Source organism: Lactuca virosa, chromosome 5 (genome assembly GCF_052849685.1).
Source record: "Lactuca virosa cultivar CGN04683 chromosome 5, Lactuca_virosa_CGN04683_v6, whole genome shotgun sequence".
In the NCBI taxonomy this organism is placed as follows: domain Eukaryota; kingdom Viridiplantae; phylum Streptophyta; class Magnoliopsida; order Asterales; family Asteraceae; genus Lactuca; species Lactuca virosa.
This window is the reverse complement of record NC_136430.1, coordinates 155,148,057-155,169,456: the sequence shown is the minus strand read 5'-3', so window position 1 is coordinate 155,169,456 and position 21,400 is coordinate 155,148,057. Positions and strand designations below refer to the sequence as shown.

General features: G+C 35.7%; 1 protein-coding gene across 2 annotated transcripts; it reads right to left on the bottom strand.

Moving 5' to 3' along the window:
• Positions 1-1,193: 1,193 nt before the first annotated feature.
• Positions 1,194-19,305, bottom strand: LOC145115977 (uncharacterized). Of its 2 annotated transcripts, none has more exons than XM_079052334.1 (22): positions 18,155-19,305; positions 16,511-16,626; positions 16,174-16,382; positions 14,616-14,735; positions 14,253-14,381; positions 13,650-13,775; positions 12,090-12,145; positions 11,897-11,996; positions 11,656-11,773; positions 11,216-11,455; positions 10,796-11,117; positions 10,439-10,532; positions 10,229-10,337; positions 6,500-6,777; positions 6,232-6,359; positions 5,753-5,987; positions 4,951-5,139; positions 4,514-4,800; positions 4,012-4,195; positions 3,598-3,840; positions 2,041-2,114; positions 1,194-1,616 (listed from the first exon to the last, which is right to left on the bottom strand). In XM_079052334.1, exons 1-22 carry the CDS (start codon positions 18,982-18,984, stop codon positions 1,469-1,471), a joined length of 4,335 nt encoding a protein of 1,444 aa, XP_078908460.1. In that variant the 5' UTR covers positions 18,985-19,305; the 3' UTR covers positions 1,194-1,468. The 2 variants fall into 2 exon arrangements, with proteins under 2 accessions (XP_078908460.1, XP_078908461.1); XM_079052335.1 differs by having other exon boundaries at positions 16,511-16,631; positions 18,155-18,290.
• Positions 19,306-21,400: the final 2,095 nt, after the last annotated feature.

Sequence of the window (21,400 nt, the reverse complement as noted above, 5' to 3'; positions counted from 1 at the left end):
GATTTTCCCGTTTTTTTGGGTTTTCCAGTTCTAGACCCACGTTACTCGGGTTCCACCCTAACCACTTTGACATTTATGGGTTTTTCGGTTCTAAGCTCATTTTATCCGAAAATGGTTCCCATACACCATCCCGGTTTCCGGGTCCATCGGGATCGGGTTTGGACCCATTTTCACCCCTAGTTTCCAATTGTGAGAATATGTTTCTAAAGTTGAAGATCAATTGCATGTGCACATCCATCCAGTTGTTAATACCTCGGGCATGAAAATATCATTGATGGATAAAAGATGATTAGGCTAATACGTCTACAGCCGAAACGAATGAAGTTTCAGTGAATGATTAATCTATGGTTATCTTGCGTCTCCAAATAAGAAAGTGGTGAAGATTGAAGAACAATAGGTGGGTAAAGAAAAATCAAGGAAGCAATTCAAAAGATATTGCAAGATGTAAGATTAAGAAACGATGTTCAAAGATGTGCTTCAAGAGAGTACTAACCCCATTTTAAAGCATGCCAATGATCCCCATACGAGAAAAAAATAAATAAAAACTTGTTCAAGGGGATGCACAAGATAGAAAAGAGTAATAAAAAAATTGTGAAGTTTGAAAAATACTTGTAGGAAAAATTGTTAAGTTTAAATAAAAGCCATTTGTCGCGAAAGTAGGCATAGAAACGGAACACACAGATTTGAAATAGCTCCAGGGGTGTTACACGGTTATGAGGAGAAGTTTCCAACGAAATATACCTAGCACGGAAGAGGTACAACAAAGCGAACATCTACATTTGGATAAAACAAGAGACACGGTCAATGCACGCCTGCCCAGTGTGCTTTCACGACATGCTCTGGTCCCGGGTGTCTTCCAGTGGTCTTCTAGCGTTAGAAGAAATCGTGTCCGTCCCGGACATCTGCAACGCCCTTCCCCGCCTTTTTTTTTTAATATGGGGTGAAGGAGAAGACTGACCCATCTTGTTTATGAGTTCATGATCAGGCTGAGAGAAAATAGGCATAATAGCTGAATACTAGAATTATCAACATTGGAATTGTTTGCAGCCAAATGAGTCAATGGCATCTACTATTACATAAAAGAAAATAAACAAAAATGAATAACAAAAAACCACATTTCTCTATCAAACCCTTAACTCCGCAATAAGTTGAAAAAAAAAATTCATATACAACTTACATCCACATTGAAGGCATTAAGTCCAACAAAATAACTAAGATTAGTGTATGTTTTTCATCTGTAAGGTAGGTATGGTGTGTGGGAGTTGCCCGAATTTATATACACAGAGAAAAATAAGCATCGATCTAAACAAATAAACACTTATTATTCAAGTTCATTTCTCTATCTAAAACACCTTTCTCTTTTTCTTTTTCTCTCTAGTTTGCATTTTGTGTTAGCTATATTAAAAATCCGGAAAATACCAATACCCACACTGTCAAAAAGATAAAGATAATAGGGGTGGTCTCAAGATCAAGATCGCCAAAAAGCAAGGACATCATTACTATACAAGGACCGGTCTTGAATCTCCAAATTGGCAACATGCCAATTCACAAGGCACGACTGTATGCATTTACACAAAACAAGTGCAACCGGAAAAATCCACCACTCGCTTTCCTCCCTGCACCAACAAACAACCACCCATCCAATCCATAATAAGCATATATTTAATAAAAACAAGGTCTAATGTAATAAATAGCTATATACTTTCTTATTATTAATTATTATTATAGCACAACGTTGTGTTTTCACTACATATATTGTGATATGGCCTATGAAAAGAGAAATATGTCCAGTTATATAGCATTGTACTTGTAATTTTCTTTCTTATTAGGGCATTATTGTAATTTGAAAATCTACCCGATTATAGCTCTAACAAATGTTTGAGCGACTAATCAGAGGAAATGGTAGTAGGATGAGGATGCTATGCTATAATAATAATAATAATAACAATAATAATAATAATTATTATTATTATAATGATCGTAATATGAGATGATATGATATGATATGAAAGGAGATGTGAAGGTTAGCTAGTGCCTCACATGTTCCATGTCTCAGGAAGTTTGGTACTTGGCTGACTGCAGTAGTGAACATAACCACACATAAAGGCGACCACCTAAAAGTGAAAGGAAACAAATCATAAACCGGTAGTGGTGGTAATAATATATATATATATATATATATATATATATATATATATATGGGATGGTTCACTTGAGATTAAAAAAATAATAAGAAAAATCTTGAGATTCAACCTCAGGCATATATTTCTCATTTGTCATTCTAACGCTCCAGCATACCGGCAACAACGGGATATGCCTAATCATAAATGATTATATGGCAGAGAGGTATAATCATATATGATATATGATTATACATCTTTATACGTATATGCATAATCATAAATGATTATACAAATATGTATGTTCACAGATTGAGTAATCATATATGATTATAACGGTTGGTGGCAAAAGAGGTGGTGGTGGCAGAGATGCAGATGGTATAAGTGATGGAGGTGACAGTGATGGGGCCGGCTGGGAGGTGGTGGTAGTGGTGGTGGCGATGGCGGGTGGTGGTGGTGGGGAAGGTGGCGGAGGCGAAAAGAACGGGCAGCGCTACATAATCATTTATGATTATAACTGACCCGCCGCGCCGGTACGCCGAAGGTTAGAGCGGCAGATGTGACTTGTTTTAAATCTCAAGATCTCTATTTTATTTTGAATCTCAACGAACCTGCCTCTATATATAGGGCCTCTATATATAGGGTCGGGTCAGGATCTTTTGTGAACCCATATTTTCCCGCGAACTTTTTTTTGTGATTTTTTTTTGAGTAATTAAATTTCCTCCTACTTTTTGTTCCTACAAATCTTCCTACCCAATTAAATAGTGACATATGTAACATTTAATGTTCATTTAATGATATTTTAATATACTAATACCACACATGTCATCATTTAATTGGGTAGAAAGATTTGTAGGAACAAAAGTAGAATATTTAATTTCTCTTTTTTTTTAAAGTGACTTAAGGCATTAAGTCGGTCATATATAAGTGCATTCGCAAAAAAAACTCAAAAAAACGTGCACATATGAAAGTTATTGTTGATGAACATATGCACTTCTATATGACCGACTTAATACCTTAAGCCGTTTTTTTTAAAAGAATTCACATGAAAAAGTTGGCAGAGTTGGCAGGAAAATATTAGTTTTGCCTAAAATAAAAGCTGGTTAATTATGAGTTGTGTTTAATCCCCAACCCCAATACTGGAACTTGGCTCAAAAGTAAAGTTGTCGAGAGATGTATCCAAATGCCTAAAGTACAACCTCTTTGTTTTAATCCAAAGATGAGAGAGAGAGAGAGAGAGAGAGAGAGAGAGAAAAGTGGTACATTTGTAAAAAGGTTTTAACCTGAGGTCGCTGTTACACAACCCACCTAACATCCCAATTTTTATTTTTACTGCCTCTATCCAGAAAGTGATTAAAAGCAACCAATATGATTATGTCCTAGTATTTAATTTTCTGTTTCATTCCCTCAAGTAATTATCCAAATTAAAAAGAAACAAGAAACCTTTGGAGTTAATGCAGAAAGAAAGAAGACATACAACGTTAACGAAGGATGTAATGTTCCAAAGAGCATATATACGAGCAAGAGCAGCAGAGCGCCTGGGTCCTTGACTGAAGAGAGCATTAATCCCGGCAGGAAAAGGAAGCAATATCCCCAGCGGCAAGATGAAGAAAACAAGAAACACATCCGCACACGAAAACGAATATAATTGGAGCAGTGTAAGTAGCACTAAACTAAAATCTCCTAATAGTAGCACCGAGATCACCAGCCCCACAACATCCTGCACCAACACAACCAACCCCTATTATATATCTTTAAAAACAAACTTCCAGTCTTTTCTTTATTATATATTATATTACATGTATAATGCCTTAATAAAGGAAAATACATTGCGATTCTTTCTTGTAATTTGTAGAGAGAGAGAGAGAGAGAGAGAGAGAGAGAGAGAGACCTGGTGGCCAACCGGCTTTGTGTTGTGAATTATAAAAGAGAGGGGAAAGAATATATCTCTCTTTTCATTGAAGGCTTGCAAACTGTTAAGATCTAATATCCTACCATAACTCCTGATCTTTTGCGTCCCACTATTTTCTATTAACCTCATAAATTCTCTTGAATCACCATCATATTCATCATTACTGTCAAAATGAAAGAATCAATCAATCAATCAATTTAGCTTAGGCCTTGGGCCAGAGCCAGACACTAATATTAATTGTCCAACCCAAAAAGGTGAGACAAAGAAAGACTCCATCATCAAAATCACGTCCCTCGGCCACTGTTGTCAGAACAGAAGGGACAAGTCTCTCTCATCCCACACCCACGTTTTTGGCAATTTTTGTCCCATTGACATCAATCAATGCATAAGCTTAGCTTACTTAACAAACGGTGCCTTAATGAATGACAGTTTCATTCGTTTTACTTTACACGCAATGAGGTTGATAAGTAATAAACATTACCTTGTCCTTGTGTTGGTATCCTCCTCCAAGTTGGAGGAAATAAAGTCAGGTTGGGGTTGATCATCAACAGCTGATACAATAAGTCCATATTGATGATAGTCACCCGTTGTAGCTTGGAAAAAAGCAAGATTGACACGTATCCCATATACCTTCAAAGTAGGATTCGCATAATTTTCAAGCCATGTCACTACTGACCCAAACATTGCCTTCACCCGACCCCGACTAACTAACCGTAACTGTGCATTCAACCCCGCCACAAACCGATACCAAGTCGTAGGAGGAACCGCCTGGCAACCATACTCATATGTCACCTCACATTTTTTAAGCTTCTTAAAAGATTTTTTTTTTTTTTTTAAAAAAAAACATTCTATAACAATCGACAAACGCCACAAATTATATATTTAATGTTGGTGAGGGGTGAAATAAGAATAGGAGACCTGATTCATGAGGGTAGTAATGATATTATCACTTTGAAGTGAGAAAGGCGACATGTAACTTCCATCACCACCAAACAATAGTGATAACGGGAATCTTTGGTGAAGGCGAGGAGGGAGATCGCTTCTCTTTTCATCACCACCAAGGAAGAAGTCCACATAAGCTAGCATTAGATCAGATGTCGCTGCTACCTACACATTACATACAAAGAAAACACCTCAAAACCACCATTCATCTACAAAAAAAGATTACAGATGTTTTAAACTACATATGTTATCTATCAACAACTGAAGATGACAATGTAACCAGGGAGTATTATTTGCAGCATTATGGCCTAAGAATCAAATGCTTGAGACTTAATCAAGCTTAAATGAAAGCTGGATTTCATGGGATTTGGCCGAACTGAAGTTCGTTCGATTTCATTGTGTTTGGTTGCAAGTGATTAACATTTTATGTAAAAGAATTTTTGTGTCTTATTTTAAAAAATAATAATTTTATTTACCTATCGATAAGTTTGATTCTGATTATAAGTTGATTGTGATTATATCCTGCCAGCCAAAGGCACTACAGATTCCAATTCCTTTGACAAGTTCAAATTCCTTCCAAAAAAAATCTGTAAGCCAAACAAACCCTAAGATGTATCATTTTGACATTAAGTTAGGGAACTTTATGCAAATTCTCTCTCATTTTGCTTTTTTCTTCCATTTCTCACCATCTCAGCCATCATTTTCTCAAAACATCATTTATCCAAACAACAATCATATTTGATGCAATATATATATAAAATAGGGAATAAGGAGCAACCTTAAGGCCTTCATAAAGAGCACGTGAGCGACAAGAACGTAAGCAGGCATGGTCATACTCAGATCTAACAAATTCCCTGAGTCTTTGTAAGTTCATCTTGCGCCTCCATTGTTGCCATGACCATGCAAGAGGATAAGCAACAAAAACAAGAATGCTATACATTGATCCCTCCCACCACTGATAAGTCGCTAAGCTGTTAATCTCATCCACAAATCTATTAAATGCCCCCTCGTACCTGCACGTTCAATTTAATAAAATCATCCATCGCCAATGCCAACATGTTTTGATTGCACACTACTTTAAAAGATGCACTGCCTATAATTGGATAGATTTTTCAAATGCATGGATGAACTTGGGTAGAAAGAAAAGTAAAATATCATATGATAAAAAAGGTAAATTTTGTATCATTCAAAACAAACCAATCGCTTGCTACTCAACATCTTAACAGAGAAATAAAAGGGAAAGGAAGTTACACTTACACAATATCTTTGACTTGCTCTGGAGGTGTATGAGGAAGATGCCAAGGGTCACTAAAAGTATTCAGACCCATAAAATACATTCGATAAACATGTCCTTGTGACTCCTCCACTCTGTTAGTTTCCAGAACCTGAAAGATCCATAAAAACGTTAAAAGTTAAATAATAGAAAATTAAAACATTGCAACAGGCCAAAAGACTGTGCAAAATGGATGTCATGTCAGGGGGATCTTTTATCTGGTCTGTGCAAAATGGATAAAAAAAAAAGCACCTCATTGAGTGATTCAAGGAAAGGAAAAGAGTGATCCATTTGAGATCCCTGTTGTGTAGGAGCAGGGCCAGGTGAGTTGTCATTGTCAAAGCCTACGAATTTGATCCTTGCAACACTAAGCACAAGAGCCAAAAGGATAAGAAGACCCAATAGAAGTAGACCGAACAACCATGGCCCCCCAAATGTGTAAATCAGCTCTTCCAGAGCCGTATAACAATTTGGCATATGATATCTGTCTGAAACGCATCTGTAAGGACATGGTGTTTCAGCAATACCACCTGTCATCAAAAACAAAAATATCAAACTTCTCTCTACTGTCCTTCAAGAAGCTTGGCCTTGGCTGCTGCAAATCAGAATGGATCCTTTTCAAGGAATATGATTGCTTCCATCTTCTTAATTTTCAGGTGCTCTTTTTCATTCCATCATTGAATTGAATAAAAAATTACACAATTTGAAAAATAAAATCCATGATTTTAAATAAACTACAATTATTTTTTATCAAAACTAAAAATAGTTTCTTTATTTTAGCTTTAATTGTGTTTGATTTTTATTTTGTAAATCACAAATTAGTAATTATAATTCAATAATGTAAAAAGTAGAATTGTACGTAAACAAAATATAAAAGTTCATCTCATTCCTAAAACTACAAGCTACCAAACACGAGCGTAGTATGTAACAAATCATTCCATTGCCATTACCTTTAAAAGTTCAATTAGTTTAACATTCAAATCCGTCCAACAAAACAGACCCTTGGGTTGCATTTGGTTGTGGAATATTCTGTAGTTTCCCACAAAAGTTTTCCAAGTAAAAAAATTTTAAATGCGTTTGGTTTGATAATGTTTCTAAAATTTTCCAAGAGACTAAGGGTGCGTTTGGTTGTGGAAAATTTTCCAAGAAAAACGGAAATTTTAAAAACGCGCTTGGTTCGTTCAGTTTTCCAAAGTTTTCTAAGAAAATGAAAATTTTCAGTTTTCCAAATTATATGTAAATTAAAAAAGTGATTTTTACAGTTTTCCAAATTTCTAAGATGGAAAATGAAAACTCCACCCGTTCCAACCAAACGCGTTTTCTATAATTTTCATTGAAAATTGAAAATGAAAACTCAACTCTATTTTCTGAAAACATTTTCTTAGAAAATAAAAACAGTTTTCCACAACCAAATGCACCCTAAGGGTGCCTTTAGTTATGGAAAAATAAGCAGTTTTCATGAAACATTTTCTAAGAAAAATGAGAATTTTGAAAAGACTAAATTGCAAAAATTGTCCCTGTGGTAGGCATTTTTTTGGTGTTTTAGTCCAAACCACAACTTTTTTGGATTGGTGGTCCTTTTGAGGTAGTTTACTTGTAGTTTTGGTCCCTCGGAAAACTGAAAAGACTAAAATACCCTTGAGGTATTTCTTTTTCATTTTTTATCTATTTTTATAATTAAAAATTTAAGAAAACTCTCCCTCTCCCTCTCCCTCTCCCTCTCCAGGCCCACCTCCCGAACAAGCACCTAAACTACTTATTGGCCGATTAAAACTCGTTTCCAACGATGTGCTTCATAGAGAACAGTCATGGAGTTCTTCATCCAATTTGTTTACTTACTGGAACTCGGTTGACAAGAAAACAACCCCAAAGAAACAACTCTAGACCCAAAATGGTTCATCCCCTTCATATACAAAGTCTCCTAAACCCTAATTGATGAACACAAAAGATCAATCTATGGTGCAATTCTCGAATGGTATTGCTCTAACGCCTTATCGGATTTCATCCTAATCTACCCAAGCGGCCCCCGTTGAGCCATTTTAGCCCTAAGAGGTACGATTCTGAAATCCCTAACTACTTGGCGCAACATTGAAGACAATTTTAGGTTTTTAACGTGTGAGAGTTTGAAAGAATCTGTGAGATTAAATGGCATATTGGAAATCATTTGCAAAACAGGGGTTGTTTGTTGAGATGCATTTGTTTATCTGCCTTCGATTTCTCTTGCAGTGAGTTTGAAGAATATAGCGGAGAAAGCGGTTTTTGGTTGGCATAAAGTTAAATCGGTGATGCCTTCTGCTACGTTTGTTAATCGAATTGATCTCAGTATGTATGTGTGTGTGTGTGTTTTGTTTTATTAGATGATGGCCAACAAACGGAGATGACAATTCAATGAAAGAGAAACCATATCAGAGTTTTCATCTACAGGTGGGGGCACCATCTTCCTCACATAACATGTGGTAGCTGAAGGAGAGGGTTGAGTTGCAAGGGTTGAGTTGCAGGTTTCAAAGCGAGGAAGGAGAGCTTGGGTTATCGAGTTCTGCAGATAAATTAACCTAACCCATGTGATGTAGAAGCTTCATATTCTGAAATAAGTTTGTGACAAAAATTTCAATTGCTTGACCATCAACAACTCCATTTCTGATCAGTTCCTGTATACTATCGTTTCTGATCAGTTCACTTAGCAATAACCAGATTTCTTTGCTTCTCTCCGTTATTGTTTCTTTTTCTGTATGATCGATCAATAACAAAACGGGTAGCTCCACACTATTTGCCTTCTGATCTATGATCGATCGTGGGAATAAAGGAGGAGGCGTGGTGAAGATGCATGTTTCAAAGTTGGGGAAAAAGCCAATCAATCGAGAGAGAGAGAAAGAGAGTGTGTGTGTGTGTGTGAGAGAGAGATAGAGAGAGTGAGTGAGTGGGGTGTGGGCCCTATTTTATTATTAATAAAACATTAAATTAAATAGAAAAAACATAAAAAAATATATCAAGAGGGCAATTTAGTCATTTCAATTTTCGGAGGGATCATTTTTACATACAAACTAGTCCAAAAGGACCACGAAGCCAAAAAAGTCATGGTTTGGACTAAAACCCCAAAAAAATGCATACCACAGGGACCATTTTTGCAGTTTTGTCTTTTGAAAAAGCATTTAATTCAATGACATTTTTAAAACTTTCACAGAAAATGAAAATCTTCCGTTTCCCAAATTGGCAAATAACTTAGAAAATTTCAGAAAACAGATAATTATAGCTTTCCACATTTTTTAATTACAAAAATTTTCTAGATTATATACACACCCACCCACCCACCACCACTACCACCAGCGCCATCACCACCACCACCGCTATCGCTACCGCCGCCACATCCACCACTCCGCCCCTACCCCCATCACCACCATCGTCGCCGCCACCCTCACCTCTGCTACCACCGTCACCCATACCCCACCATACGTACACACACGCCATCCATCCCCATCACTCCCACCCACACCCACATTCCACCTGAGACCCACACCCATAACCATACCAACAAAACACACCCTACACCCTACCGCCACCCATACCCTACCCATACCCACCCCACAGACACTACCAACCTTAGCCACCCACATAACTAACTAACTAATACCCCACCCTCACCTGGCCTATTTAAAACAACTTAAAGACATTTTAATACTTTCTTTTCAAAAACAATATAAACCCTATTTAAAATAACAAAAAATGGAAAATGAAATCTGATAGAAAATATACAGCCAAACACGCTTTCTAAATTTCTAAAACGGAAAATAAAAACTCCATTCCTTTTTAGAAAACTAAAAACAATTGTCCACAACCAAACACAACCTTAGACTTCAGTGGAAGAAACGAATGTCTACTTTAGTACCATTCTTGAGGAATGTGCAAGTTAAAAGGTGAAAGAGTGTGTGTGTGTCTGTGTGAGAGAGAGAGAGAGAGAGATGAATTTGAGCAGTAATTGAATACCTCTGACGGCAACATAAAGAGCACGGTGAGGAAGTTCATCGGGTGGGCACTTGAAACAAAGGGACCTGTCGGATCCTGTAACATTTTTGTAGGTACCAACAGGACATTCCTATATAGATACACGAAAAAAAAAAGCAATTTATGAAGACCATACATGTCAATGCTAAGTCATAACTAAAAAAAATGGTGAAGGGCCAATATATTATATACCTCGCACAATGTCCCATAAAGCCCTTTAGGACAAGATTTTCCAGTGACAGTTCCATTTTGTCCAGCACCACCATCATTTCCACCCAGCCCTCCCCTACAACAAACAACAAACAGATCAAAATGGATGTAGCACAAATGTTTTAAGAGTAGAATAAAGTTGATCAGTTTGTGAAATTCATTTCTTTCTATTAATTACATCAGCAATGTACTTTGAAAAATATACCAATGTCAACTGAAACTGAAAGAGTAAGTAAGCTGCTATTATTTTATAATGCCTTAATAAGTGCTATAAATCACAAAATGTTTTTGCATTGAGATAAAAGTTTATTAAGGTAAGATCGGATTGAAAGAACGAACCCAGTTGAGATATTCCCTTTGACAGTAGCAATTGGTTGATATACATCTCCGGTTGGAATGTGTGACCAATGGAAATGGATTCTCCCACCGGCCCCACCACCACTCCCATTTGGATTACCATAACCTCCAGCACTTGAAAGAGAACCGGATTCACCAACAAACAGATCATTTAAGAACAAAAGAATTGTGCCACCAGAGCCACCACCCGATTTGTATATATCATACGCATTTCTCACGCTTTTTTCTCCATAACTTCCCCCATCCGCAGTAAGTGATCCATCAACACACAGACTTGATATAGGATGCTCTAATGAACCAATTACTGCATAAACAATCAAATGCCCAAACGCCCTCTTGCTTATTTATATATTTATTTATTATCAGGGTATTAAGGGAATATTAATCAAGTTTGATTCAAACCTAAAACACCACCACCAGGTGTAGGTGTAGGTGTAGGTGTAGGCGTTGTTGTTGTTGTTGTTGGGTAAGCATTTCCACCTCCGCTACCAAGATGACAAGGAAAGTCAGCATCGCCGTATGGAAGACCACCTTCAACGCGGGTCCCATTATAATAAGCATATCCACCTGTGCCACCATAACCTCCCCCACTGCCAATGCCATTGCCTAATATCCGACCCCTGCCAACACCTCCCGTGCAACCTGTTAACACCCAATCATCAAATTAAAAAAATACGATTGATTTTACAACAAGTATGAGTGACTTAACATATTAAGTCCTCCTTCCTAACCCATTTTCTCAACTCAAGTCAAGTAATTCTAAAACATCATTTTTCCGTTCCTTAAATTCGTTACCACTATACTATACTATACTATATTCAAGAGTCTATCAACATACATACCCATCTTAGATGTGCTGACTGTACCAGTAGACAGAATAGTTACAGTCCTTGCCCGGTGAAAATGCACGACGGACCCTTTTACAAGTCCTTCAATCAGGATATCTTCAACACGACATATCTAAAAAGGGAATAACAAATTAAATATAATTATTATTAACAAATCTCAAAAAGTCTCTCTAGAGGTTTGGTTAATTGGCATTTTTCAATTGTTTGTGACTAGAATCACATCACATCACCTCACCTGAAGAGTGAAGGAGAGTGAAGCATTGACATTGCAGTCATCAGGCGGGCGAACCAGTTCTTGTGGACATTGCTGAGAATCACAATTCAATTTGGGCGTCCTGAGACCAGGCCACATTATTTTTATTGAATACTAGTTAGTTAGTTAGTAGCAAACCAAGAATGGCAGAGATAGATTGCAATAATCAACTCACACAGCATCAGTCGTAGCATTTTCTAACGGACCACGCACAACAGATCCTGGACCCACCTTCAAACAATAGCAAAAATATATATATTTATAAATAAAATAAGGATCAGCCAAATGGAATGGAGGGTGATATTTAGCTGATACTGATTGATGTATGTATGTCATGATAACAAAAAATGACAGATGATGCAAATTAGAAGAGGCTGCACCTGTAAGGGCATCTCAAGCCCACCCCCAAACTCCATTTCTTCCCCCAACCCTACCCCATTTTCACCTCCATTTTTGGAGATATGAATAGTATTCCCCCATATATGGGGGAATACTATTCATATCTCCAAAAATGGAGGTGAAGTTTGGTTGCCAATTTTAGTCCCTCTCATTTTTATTTTATACATTTCTAGTTTATTTTATCTACTAATTATAATTTAAATGCAATATTTAATATTTATAATATCATGTTACATACTAATTTATATTGATTAATCATAAATATAGAGTTTAATTAGTAGAGGGGTATATTTGACAATATATATAAGTTATAAAAATGAAATATTCTAGGAATATACTTTTTGGGGTAAAAAATGGGGTAGAAAATGGAGTTGGGTTGGAGATGAAACACTATTTACTCCATTTATGGGGGAAAAAATGGAGATGGGTTGGAGATGGTCTAAGTAAGACCAACTATACTGTCTTATCATTAATTAATTGCATGCATAAAAACTTCAACTCATTTAAGTTTTGCATGCCTTTTTCCAAACTTTCATTTCAGGACCTTCTGTTTGGAATTTTTGCTGAATGGGAATGATTGTCTGTTAAATAATTGTTCTTAATTTAAATTCTAAACGACAAAAACAAATAGATTTAAACAAAAAGTTATTTATTTATATATATGAATTTATTACACATTTGATGTATACAAAATTATAAATTTATTACTTAAATAAAGATAAATCATCTGATATATAATATGTAACTTTAAACATATATATACAAGGCGTAAATAGATAATGATAAAATATGTAAATATGTAAGAATAACTATACATACCTAAATAAAAGTAGATGTGAAATGAGCGGGGGGGTTATAAAGTATTAAACTAGTGGAAATGTAAGGAGGGAATTTTTAAAAATAGGATTTAATGGGGAGACCCTCCTTCTCTTTACTTTATGTATTAAGTCGTTTCTGTATTAAGTAAAAAAAAAACACTCATATTCTGCTTTACTGAATCAAGTAAATGTCTCCACTAAATTATAAAAAATAAAAATAGCACCTTAGTTTCTGCTAGGAAATCTTGGCTAGATGGTAGCATATATTGTTAATTTCAACAAGAATGCTGGTCATTCTCAAGTTTGTAATTTCTACCAAGACCATAAAAACAAAATCCATACAGAAAGGATTTACATGCTATATAAAACAAGGACAACATATGAAGTGTGTGTGGATAAGTCACAATCCATATCAAATAAGACAAAGGTGTTCGAGGTCAATGGTTTTCAATTCATGTGAATATTATATAAGTAACATTACTAAATCAAAAAAAAAATAGAAAGATATAGATGCTTACATTGACCCCATAAAACAGTGAAAGAGCCAGTCTTTGTGCTTCAATACAATCACCTGGCCCTGACAAGTTTAGTAATCCTTGGCCACGAACCTCAAGATTCGCATTAGAATGTATTGTAGAAGATTCCTAAGAAATAAACATGTGATCAAAACAAATGCAACATTCATACTATAAAAAAAAGCAAGCTGAGCAACTAGGGCAGTGGCTGTTTCTGTTTGGTTGGATGACATATGAATATGATTACAGGAATGAATCATTCACTACATTCTGTAATCATGTTTGGGTTGGCCGGAATGAATTTTTTGCATTGTTTTGTTTGTAAATCTACTTTATACATTAAAAAATTTTAATTATAATCAATCAACTTATTTACAAATATTAAAATCAAACATCATTAAAAGATATTTTTCGATACACTTTTAGAAAATAAATTTGTATTATTAACAAAATAAATTATAAAAATAAAGTTATCCGGAACGGAAATTAACAAAATGGAAAGAATCACATTGACAAAACAAAAACCTCTCTTTCATTCTAATATCCATCACCAAAAAGAGTAAGTATGAAGCATAGTAGTTTGCGAGAGAGAGAGAGAGAGAGTACCTTGAGAACAATAAGATTGCTAGCCTCAAGAACAGAAGTCCCGACATTCCTATCACCTTCACCGTCAACAAGCAATTGCGAATTCCACATCAAAAACATCTTTACAGACATACGCAAAGCCCCATAAACCTGAAAATATCAAAACAAAACTCATTATATTATAGGAAATACATAAGCAATAAAATAATATCCTCTAAGTTACAAGGGATGATAATAGGAACAAGCTTTGTACGGATAAATAATTACGATTTACTTCTTTTGCACAAATGAGAGAATACAGAAAAACACTTGTACATTGACATCAATACCAAACACTGTAATTTAAATAATGAAGTTGGATAAAGTAACTGGTTTGCTGCTTGCCTTGATTATAGAATTACTCATCAGCAGCTCTTCTGCCAATACTTCAAATTCCGATAAAGCATAATGTGCCAACCCAAAGCTCAAGATGCCTCCATCCAAAAGACTAATTTGCCCTTGCACCTAAATCAACCACTCCACACCATAAGAAACCCAACCCATAATATAATTCCATTATTTCCATTTGCAACATGACTCAACCTTTCCTAACCATCATTTCTAGACAGCCAACATACTAAACTTGTGCAACTGCAAATATCGAAAATAAAAAAGAGCTCCTATTCAATGAAAATAGCAACTTTTGGGTGAGCTTTAACTTTATCCCCTCATAAAAGGCTATCATTTAACACAAGGAAAAAATATAGAAAAACACAATGTACTTTCATCCTTTTTATTGATTCAGGCACTTATTTTTTTTGTTATGATAATTTATACCATTCTACTTTCTTGGAACGTTTAAAATAATCATTTTTCCCGGTTACCCAGCTTTAAAAAAAGGTTCAAATATTAAAATGCACAATGTAATTTCACTGTTTTATCAATTTAGCCACTGAACTATTAGTCGTGCAAATAGCTAAGCGGCTAAATTGATATATATATATATATATATATATATATATATATATATATATATGTGTGTGTGTGTGTGTGTGTGTATAGAGTTCAACGGCTAAACTGATTAAAAAAAGTAAGAGGGAATAATTGTTTTTTAATGGTAAAAGCTCTATAATTGTATAATCACTACGGAAAATCATTAAGTGGCCAAATCATGGTGAAAGTACAAGTGTTTTTCTGTACTCTGTAATTAATAGAACAAGTCAAAAAGTAGAAAATACAAGTTACACCCATATTCCTGTGTTATAGGATGTACTGCAGTAAGATTTGGCCATCCATGGTTAAAAGTTGAAGAGAAAAACAACAGAGATAGTACTTTATCATTTTTCTTTATTCAAACACAATGAGAACTATTAGTGGATCTAGGGTACAAGTTATACAAGCACTTCATTGCCATCTTTTCCGGTAAGTTAATCATCATTTGAAGCTTCCTCATGATATGAACTAAAAAGAAGTACAATAAACAAACCTACCCGGTAGTCAGTAGCATGTGGGACTATGGTTCTTCATTTACTACATATATATACACACAAACTCATGAAATGTATGAGTTTGTTACACAGGACTGTTACTGTTTTTTTATGAGGAGGGGCATTCACGTCTTTTGCAGGGCCGAGATCTCCATCTTTTTGGGTGGGACATAAAATAATTATAACTTTTGTCCAAGTATCGTCCCAGTCCAATGAATGCATGATGAAACTTAAAAGACCATCAGATGTGTTGAGTAACAAAAAGCAAAACACGCTCATCATCCAAATTCTTTTAACATTAGATGCAAGAGGATAGTGTAGCAACACCAACCAACTGCAAGCTAGTATCATACATGTGTGCACTAACACAATGTTCAAAACAGGTATGATAAAAATCATATAATGCTAAACTGAATGTAAAAGAGAAAAGGCAAAAAGATATTATGCAAACATAATATAAGTTATTTTTGACTGACCTGAACACGACTCCAAAGTAAGGGGACTGCAGCCTTTGCAAAATTTCGAATGAAAATACTAGTCAAAAGAGGCTGATATGGAAACTCCATTAATAGTGTGTCTGTGTCAGTTGTCATGTTTAAATTATCAACTATAAGGCTTCGGGGCACAGCGTCATAAAAAGTTCCTGCAGCACCCGCATTTGTTGGACAACCAATACTACTTCCACCTGCACGCAAAAAAATAAATAAATAAACTTAATTGATCATATGGTGTTTTTATATCACAAATGAGGTGCATTATACCCCCATGAAATAAAGAAAGATAATAACATATGAATAGTTAAGACATTCCTACCATGGACAATGATTTTAGGGTCTTCATGCCTGCTAAACACATCAGTAGCAACTCTTCCTCCACCCCCACCACCAAAACCACTACCTCCACAAGCACTCATTTTGCCATTTCCAGTCCTGCACTTCAAAACAACAACCTCAGTTTAAGTCAGACTGTAAACGCTATTTTTTACACCAACTTTCAGAATCAGAGCCATGCATTTTAAAACTAAAACTTGCCAGTAAAATGTTAATGGTCATTCATTCAATCCTAGAAACCAAACAGTCCAAGACTGACAAATATGGGCATCCGTGTGTAGACAAAAGGTGACATGTGAAAGAAAGATTGACAAACAACCATAATAGATAAAAGGACATTTCTTTTGACTTTTGAGTCATACTTACTTAAAAAAGACCAGCAATTATTTCGTTCCCATAAAGTGTTGTGTGATAAATAATGATTAAAAATATTTCAGAAAATAACAACAAATAGATGAGGACGAATTTGAAAAAATGTTAGAGCCCTCTTTTCCTAGACTTCCTCTGTTACGCCGTTCTTTCTGCATTAGGTCAAAGAGAAACACCCATATATAGCCTAGCCCTAGCATAGTAAATATTGTCCCCTAAGTTTATTAAGTCAAAAGAAATCAGCACTAAGTTGTGTTTTACACATGATTATTTGTACAAGCAACGTGTAAAAACATGCTCATCAAACAGAAGGCCAATTCCCCACACAAGAAACTCCATCATACAGAGATTCCACATGTGTTTATCATTCATTCCTTTGTACAACAATCACTCACATATCTTGCTATGTGAATGTTTAATCTACATATGATTGGAAACTCAAGAACCATCAAACACCAATGAGTAGTGAAACAGCAACCTTTCCTTCTTATTTACCATCTTTACCCACCACGGCAATTACAAAAGTTGTTTTGGAAGTTGAAGCATCATAGCTTGCATTACCATTTACCAAACCTTCTGATATCATCAAGATTACTTCCTTTATTGCAATTGATGATTACAGGTATTCGAGCATAAATGCAAAACCAACCCAACCCCACATATAGTTTTACAGAAGGTATTTACATAATTAAGAATCGTAGCCATAGTTTTCAAAAAAATCATCAGACATATATAACAAGATATTAGATTATCAAGCAGAATGGAGGTAGTGAGTTTCTGTAGATAACAGCTCTTATCATTTTAGACAGAAAGAAACTAATCAGAACGAGTAAGTTGGTGGCATCAAAAGGATTCAAAGAATATTACCAGCTTTTACCTGTTTAATGTATTAGATTACTTTTCTAAGTTCACATAATTGGTGGCACAACCATATTATATTTATATTTTATACGGAGCAAGGACTTCAATGCAAATTTGCCAACTCATAAACAACCATATTATATTGACACTGAATGAAGCCATGAGGGTTAGCAGTTTAGTATTCTAGGGAGTTTCAAAAATACCATGTATTTATCATGAAACAAAGATCAAAGAATCCAACACAACAGGTGTTAAAAACTAACAAAAACAGAACGCCCTCCTGCCCTGTTCAAGAATGCTACGATGGAAAATAATACATGAGATCACTTGTCATGTATGCAATCTAGATAAGGTAAAGGTATAATAATAATACTCTAAAAAAGGAAAAAGAGATTACATCTTATAAGCCTTGATGTAGATGCTGCCACCGGAACCACCTCCACCTCTAGGACTACCATCTCCACCTTCAGCCAATAAAGTACCATCCATCTCGATATTACCCTTGACCACAACCATTATCTTCCCACCGCCACCTCCTCCATAATCTATCTCCTTACTTGTAGTCCCGCCTTTGCTTCCATAGTTCAATGGCTTTGCTAGGCTCGACCATGCATAAGCATCACCACCCCAAACATCATCCGGAAGCTTCTTCTCATCAACCAAACATGCAGCCCCTCTTCCGCCATGCCCTCCACCAGCTCCGTCAACACCTTGAGGGGTACCACTAGTCTGCTCAGGCGGATCACCCCCCAAAGCAGTGGTATTAACAAGAGACCCATTCGCGAAAACGGCATGCATAGCCTCTAATTCAAACGACCCAACCAGTATTTTGGCATTTTCACCTAATGTAAAGTTACCCGTGACATTTATGCCGATTTCACACCCAGGAAGAACCGAACAATTCACAGCCACATTGGGAAGTATATAAAAATTTCCCTTCCCAGCTACATATATGTTACGGCTTAAATTCAAATTAGAAATGACCTTACAAGTAGTATCAAAGGAACCGACCCCACCAAGATCATCCTCACAAGATGCCGACGGCGGATGCGGCGGCGGTGGCGGCGGCGCGGGCGGCGAGTAGTCTTGATGAAACAGTCTTCCAAACCCGTCGTTATCATAAACACCGTCGTCATCCCAACCCGATACCCCACTGATCGAGGTCGATTTTGTTACGAAGAGGACAAACAGAATTAGTACGATTATCGAAAAAAGATGCCCCGCCATCACAAAAAAATCGTTGAAGGAGATGAGTCATCACAACAATTGCATCGGAAAAAGGCAGAGAACACACAAAGATGACTTCTAATTTCCACTCCAGAGAGCCCACAATAGCATATATGATTGGGAGCGTTGTAATTATTAGGCAAGAAGAAAGGAAGATAGATTTTAGTGGGGTTTGGCTATGAAAAAGGGATTAATGAAAACCCTAGTGAATGGTTTTTGTTCAAAAAAGGAAGTTGGTATCTGTGTGTTTTTGGTGTTAAGTGTGTGAAAGAGAAAAGAAAAAGGCAGAGAGGAAGAAGGTAAAGTTGTGTGAGATGACAAAGAGATTTTCAAATCTAATGATCAAAACTACTACGCTTCCAACATTTAGGAATTAGCACGTGATTCGCATGTGGATGCAAACGTGAGAGTCTCTTGAAAGCATATCACCAAAAAAGTCTTCGGCAAATCCTTTTTAGGTTTAGTGGTGTTATGAATTTTCGAAACCAAAAACATCTGAAGTCTGCGGTTTATATTTGTAATCCTCTATAGTAGAAGAGATTGATCAAACGGTTGCAGTTCGTAATAAAATGTATGTTTGTTTTTTAAGGTTTGCAGGTCAGGATGGACCCAAAAGGTAAAATCAGTGGTTACGCTACTAAAAAAAACTCATTTCCAAATAAAGTTTTAGTCACAAAATCGTCACTACACCGATGAATTTACACTAAATTCACAATTATCAGACTTTGTGATAGATTTCTGACGGATTTCCAACTGATTTGTGATAGATTTTCAAAAAAAATTTCACCAAATTTACATTTGACTAGAAAATTTGAAGGGTAGCACATAGTAGTTTTGCCCCTGCTTCAATAAACTAAATTTTAATTAAACTTATTTTAGAATCTTAAAATAGTTTTTATTCATTTATTACAAGTGAAATCTTTTTTTAAAACATATTATATTTAGAGGTTGTTTGATAGTTGCTGACTGAGTCAGATCTGACTGAGTTAGGGCCTGATTGGGTCTTAAACTCTTGATGTATCTGCCTCTGATTGGAATCATGTTGTTTGATTACGTATCTGGCTAGCTATGTTGACTACTAAAAATGACAATTTTACCACTCTATTCTCTTTTGTGTCGAATAAAATGTATCCGTTTGACTTTTACAAAAATCTTTAACATTGGAATATTATTCCACTCAATTTCAATTTTACAAAAACCTTTAACATTGGAATATATATATATATATATATATATATATATATATATATATATATATATATATATATATATATGATGTTATAGCACCCTAAAACTACATTTCTTCTATTTGTAACAAATCAGGAACCCTTTCATCCTAAATCATCTTTCTCAAAACATGGTTGCATTTGATACAAAAACAAAAGCTTCAATCAATTCAACATACAAATAATTATTTGCATACACATAATTATGATGCATACTTGTTGGTCTATCTTTTGTAGCTCACCCAAAGCAACTACCATGTCAATATAAGAAGCAATCGTGTAAACTAGAATGATTCATTATTAACACATAAAATTCCTTATATTTTCTCTCTATCTGTAAAGTGTTTTATACTATAGCACACACCATGAACCAAAAGATTCTCTATATTTGGAGTTGTTGAAATCAAGAGTTAACAAGAAAACTGTAACACTCGAGAATTTGGTATGTTTCCTTTAACCCCTTAATACAAAAATCATCTCATTTTAGTTCATAGCTAGTACGTGGGGCGTATTCTAGGTACGCTTAGCGTACTAGCTCATTTCCAGATCGCGGGTTCGCCTACATACGCGGGGCATACGTAGGAGTACGCATGGCGTACGTGGTGTGGGGGCAAACCCTAATTTTAGGGTTTGCACCCTATTTAAACAACTTATAACACCTTTTGAACATTTATTGATCAGCCTCCATCACCCTATGACCTAATATCGAAACCCTAAGTGTATTTGGTGAGATTTAAGCTTGAAAGTGAGTTTGTTGGTGTTTTGTGGTGAAAAAGAAGAAAATGGACACTTGGAGGTTGCTTGGGAGTAGCTTGAGCTTGTAGATCCAGAGTTATCTTCACCTTAGCATGCCTTTTGAGGTAAAAAAAACTCTCATTTTGATGCTCCTTTATGCTAGATCCATTTTATGGTGTTATTTATGCATTTTTGGGTCTTTTAAGTCATATATGAAGTTATGGTCTACTCCAGAAGCTATGGATGTTAGATCTTTGCTCATTTGAAGTCCCTTGTCCATAAAAATGCAAGGTTTATGTAAGATATTGGTCCATGCAAGTGTTAAGAGTATTATTAAGATTTTTTTTAGTGTCGGTCTCCATTTAGTCATGCATGGGTGTAAAGTTGTCAACTTTACGTATTAAGTCGCCATTTAGAATCAAATATGAGAGTTTAGCATGTTGTCTTAACCAATT

Bases quoted from the DNA above. Each gene is read 5' to 3' on its own strand.
- LOC145115977 (XM_079052334.1), bottom strand. From the start codon at position 18,984: ATGGCGGGGCATCTTTTTTCGATAATCGTACTAATTCTGTTTGTCCTC. The intron at 13,776-14,252 runs GTACTCTCTCTC...TTTATTTCTTAG, and splicing joins GCAATCTTATTGTTCTCAAG to GAATCTTCTACAATACATTC. The intron at 10,533-10,795 runs GTTCGTTCTTTC...TGTTTGTTGTAG, and splicing joins AAAGGGAATATCTCAACTGG to GGGAGGGCTGGGTGGAAATG.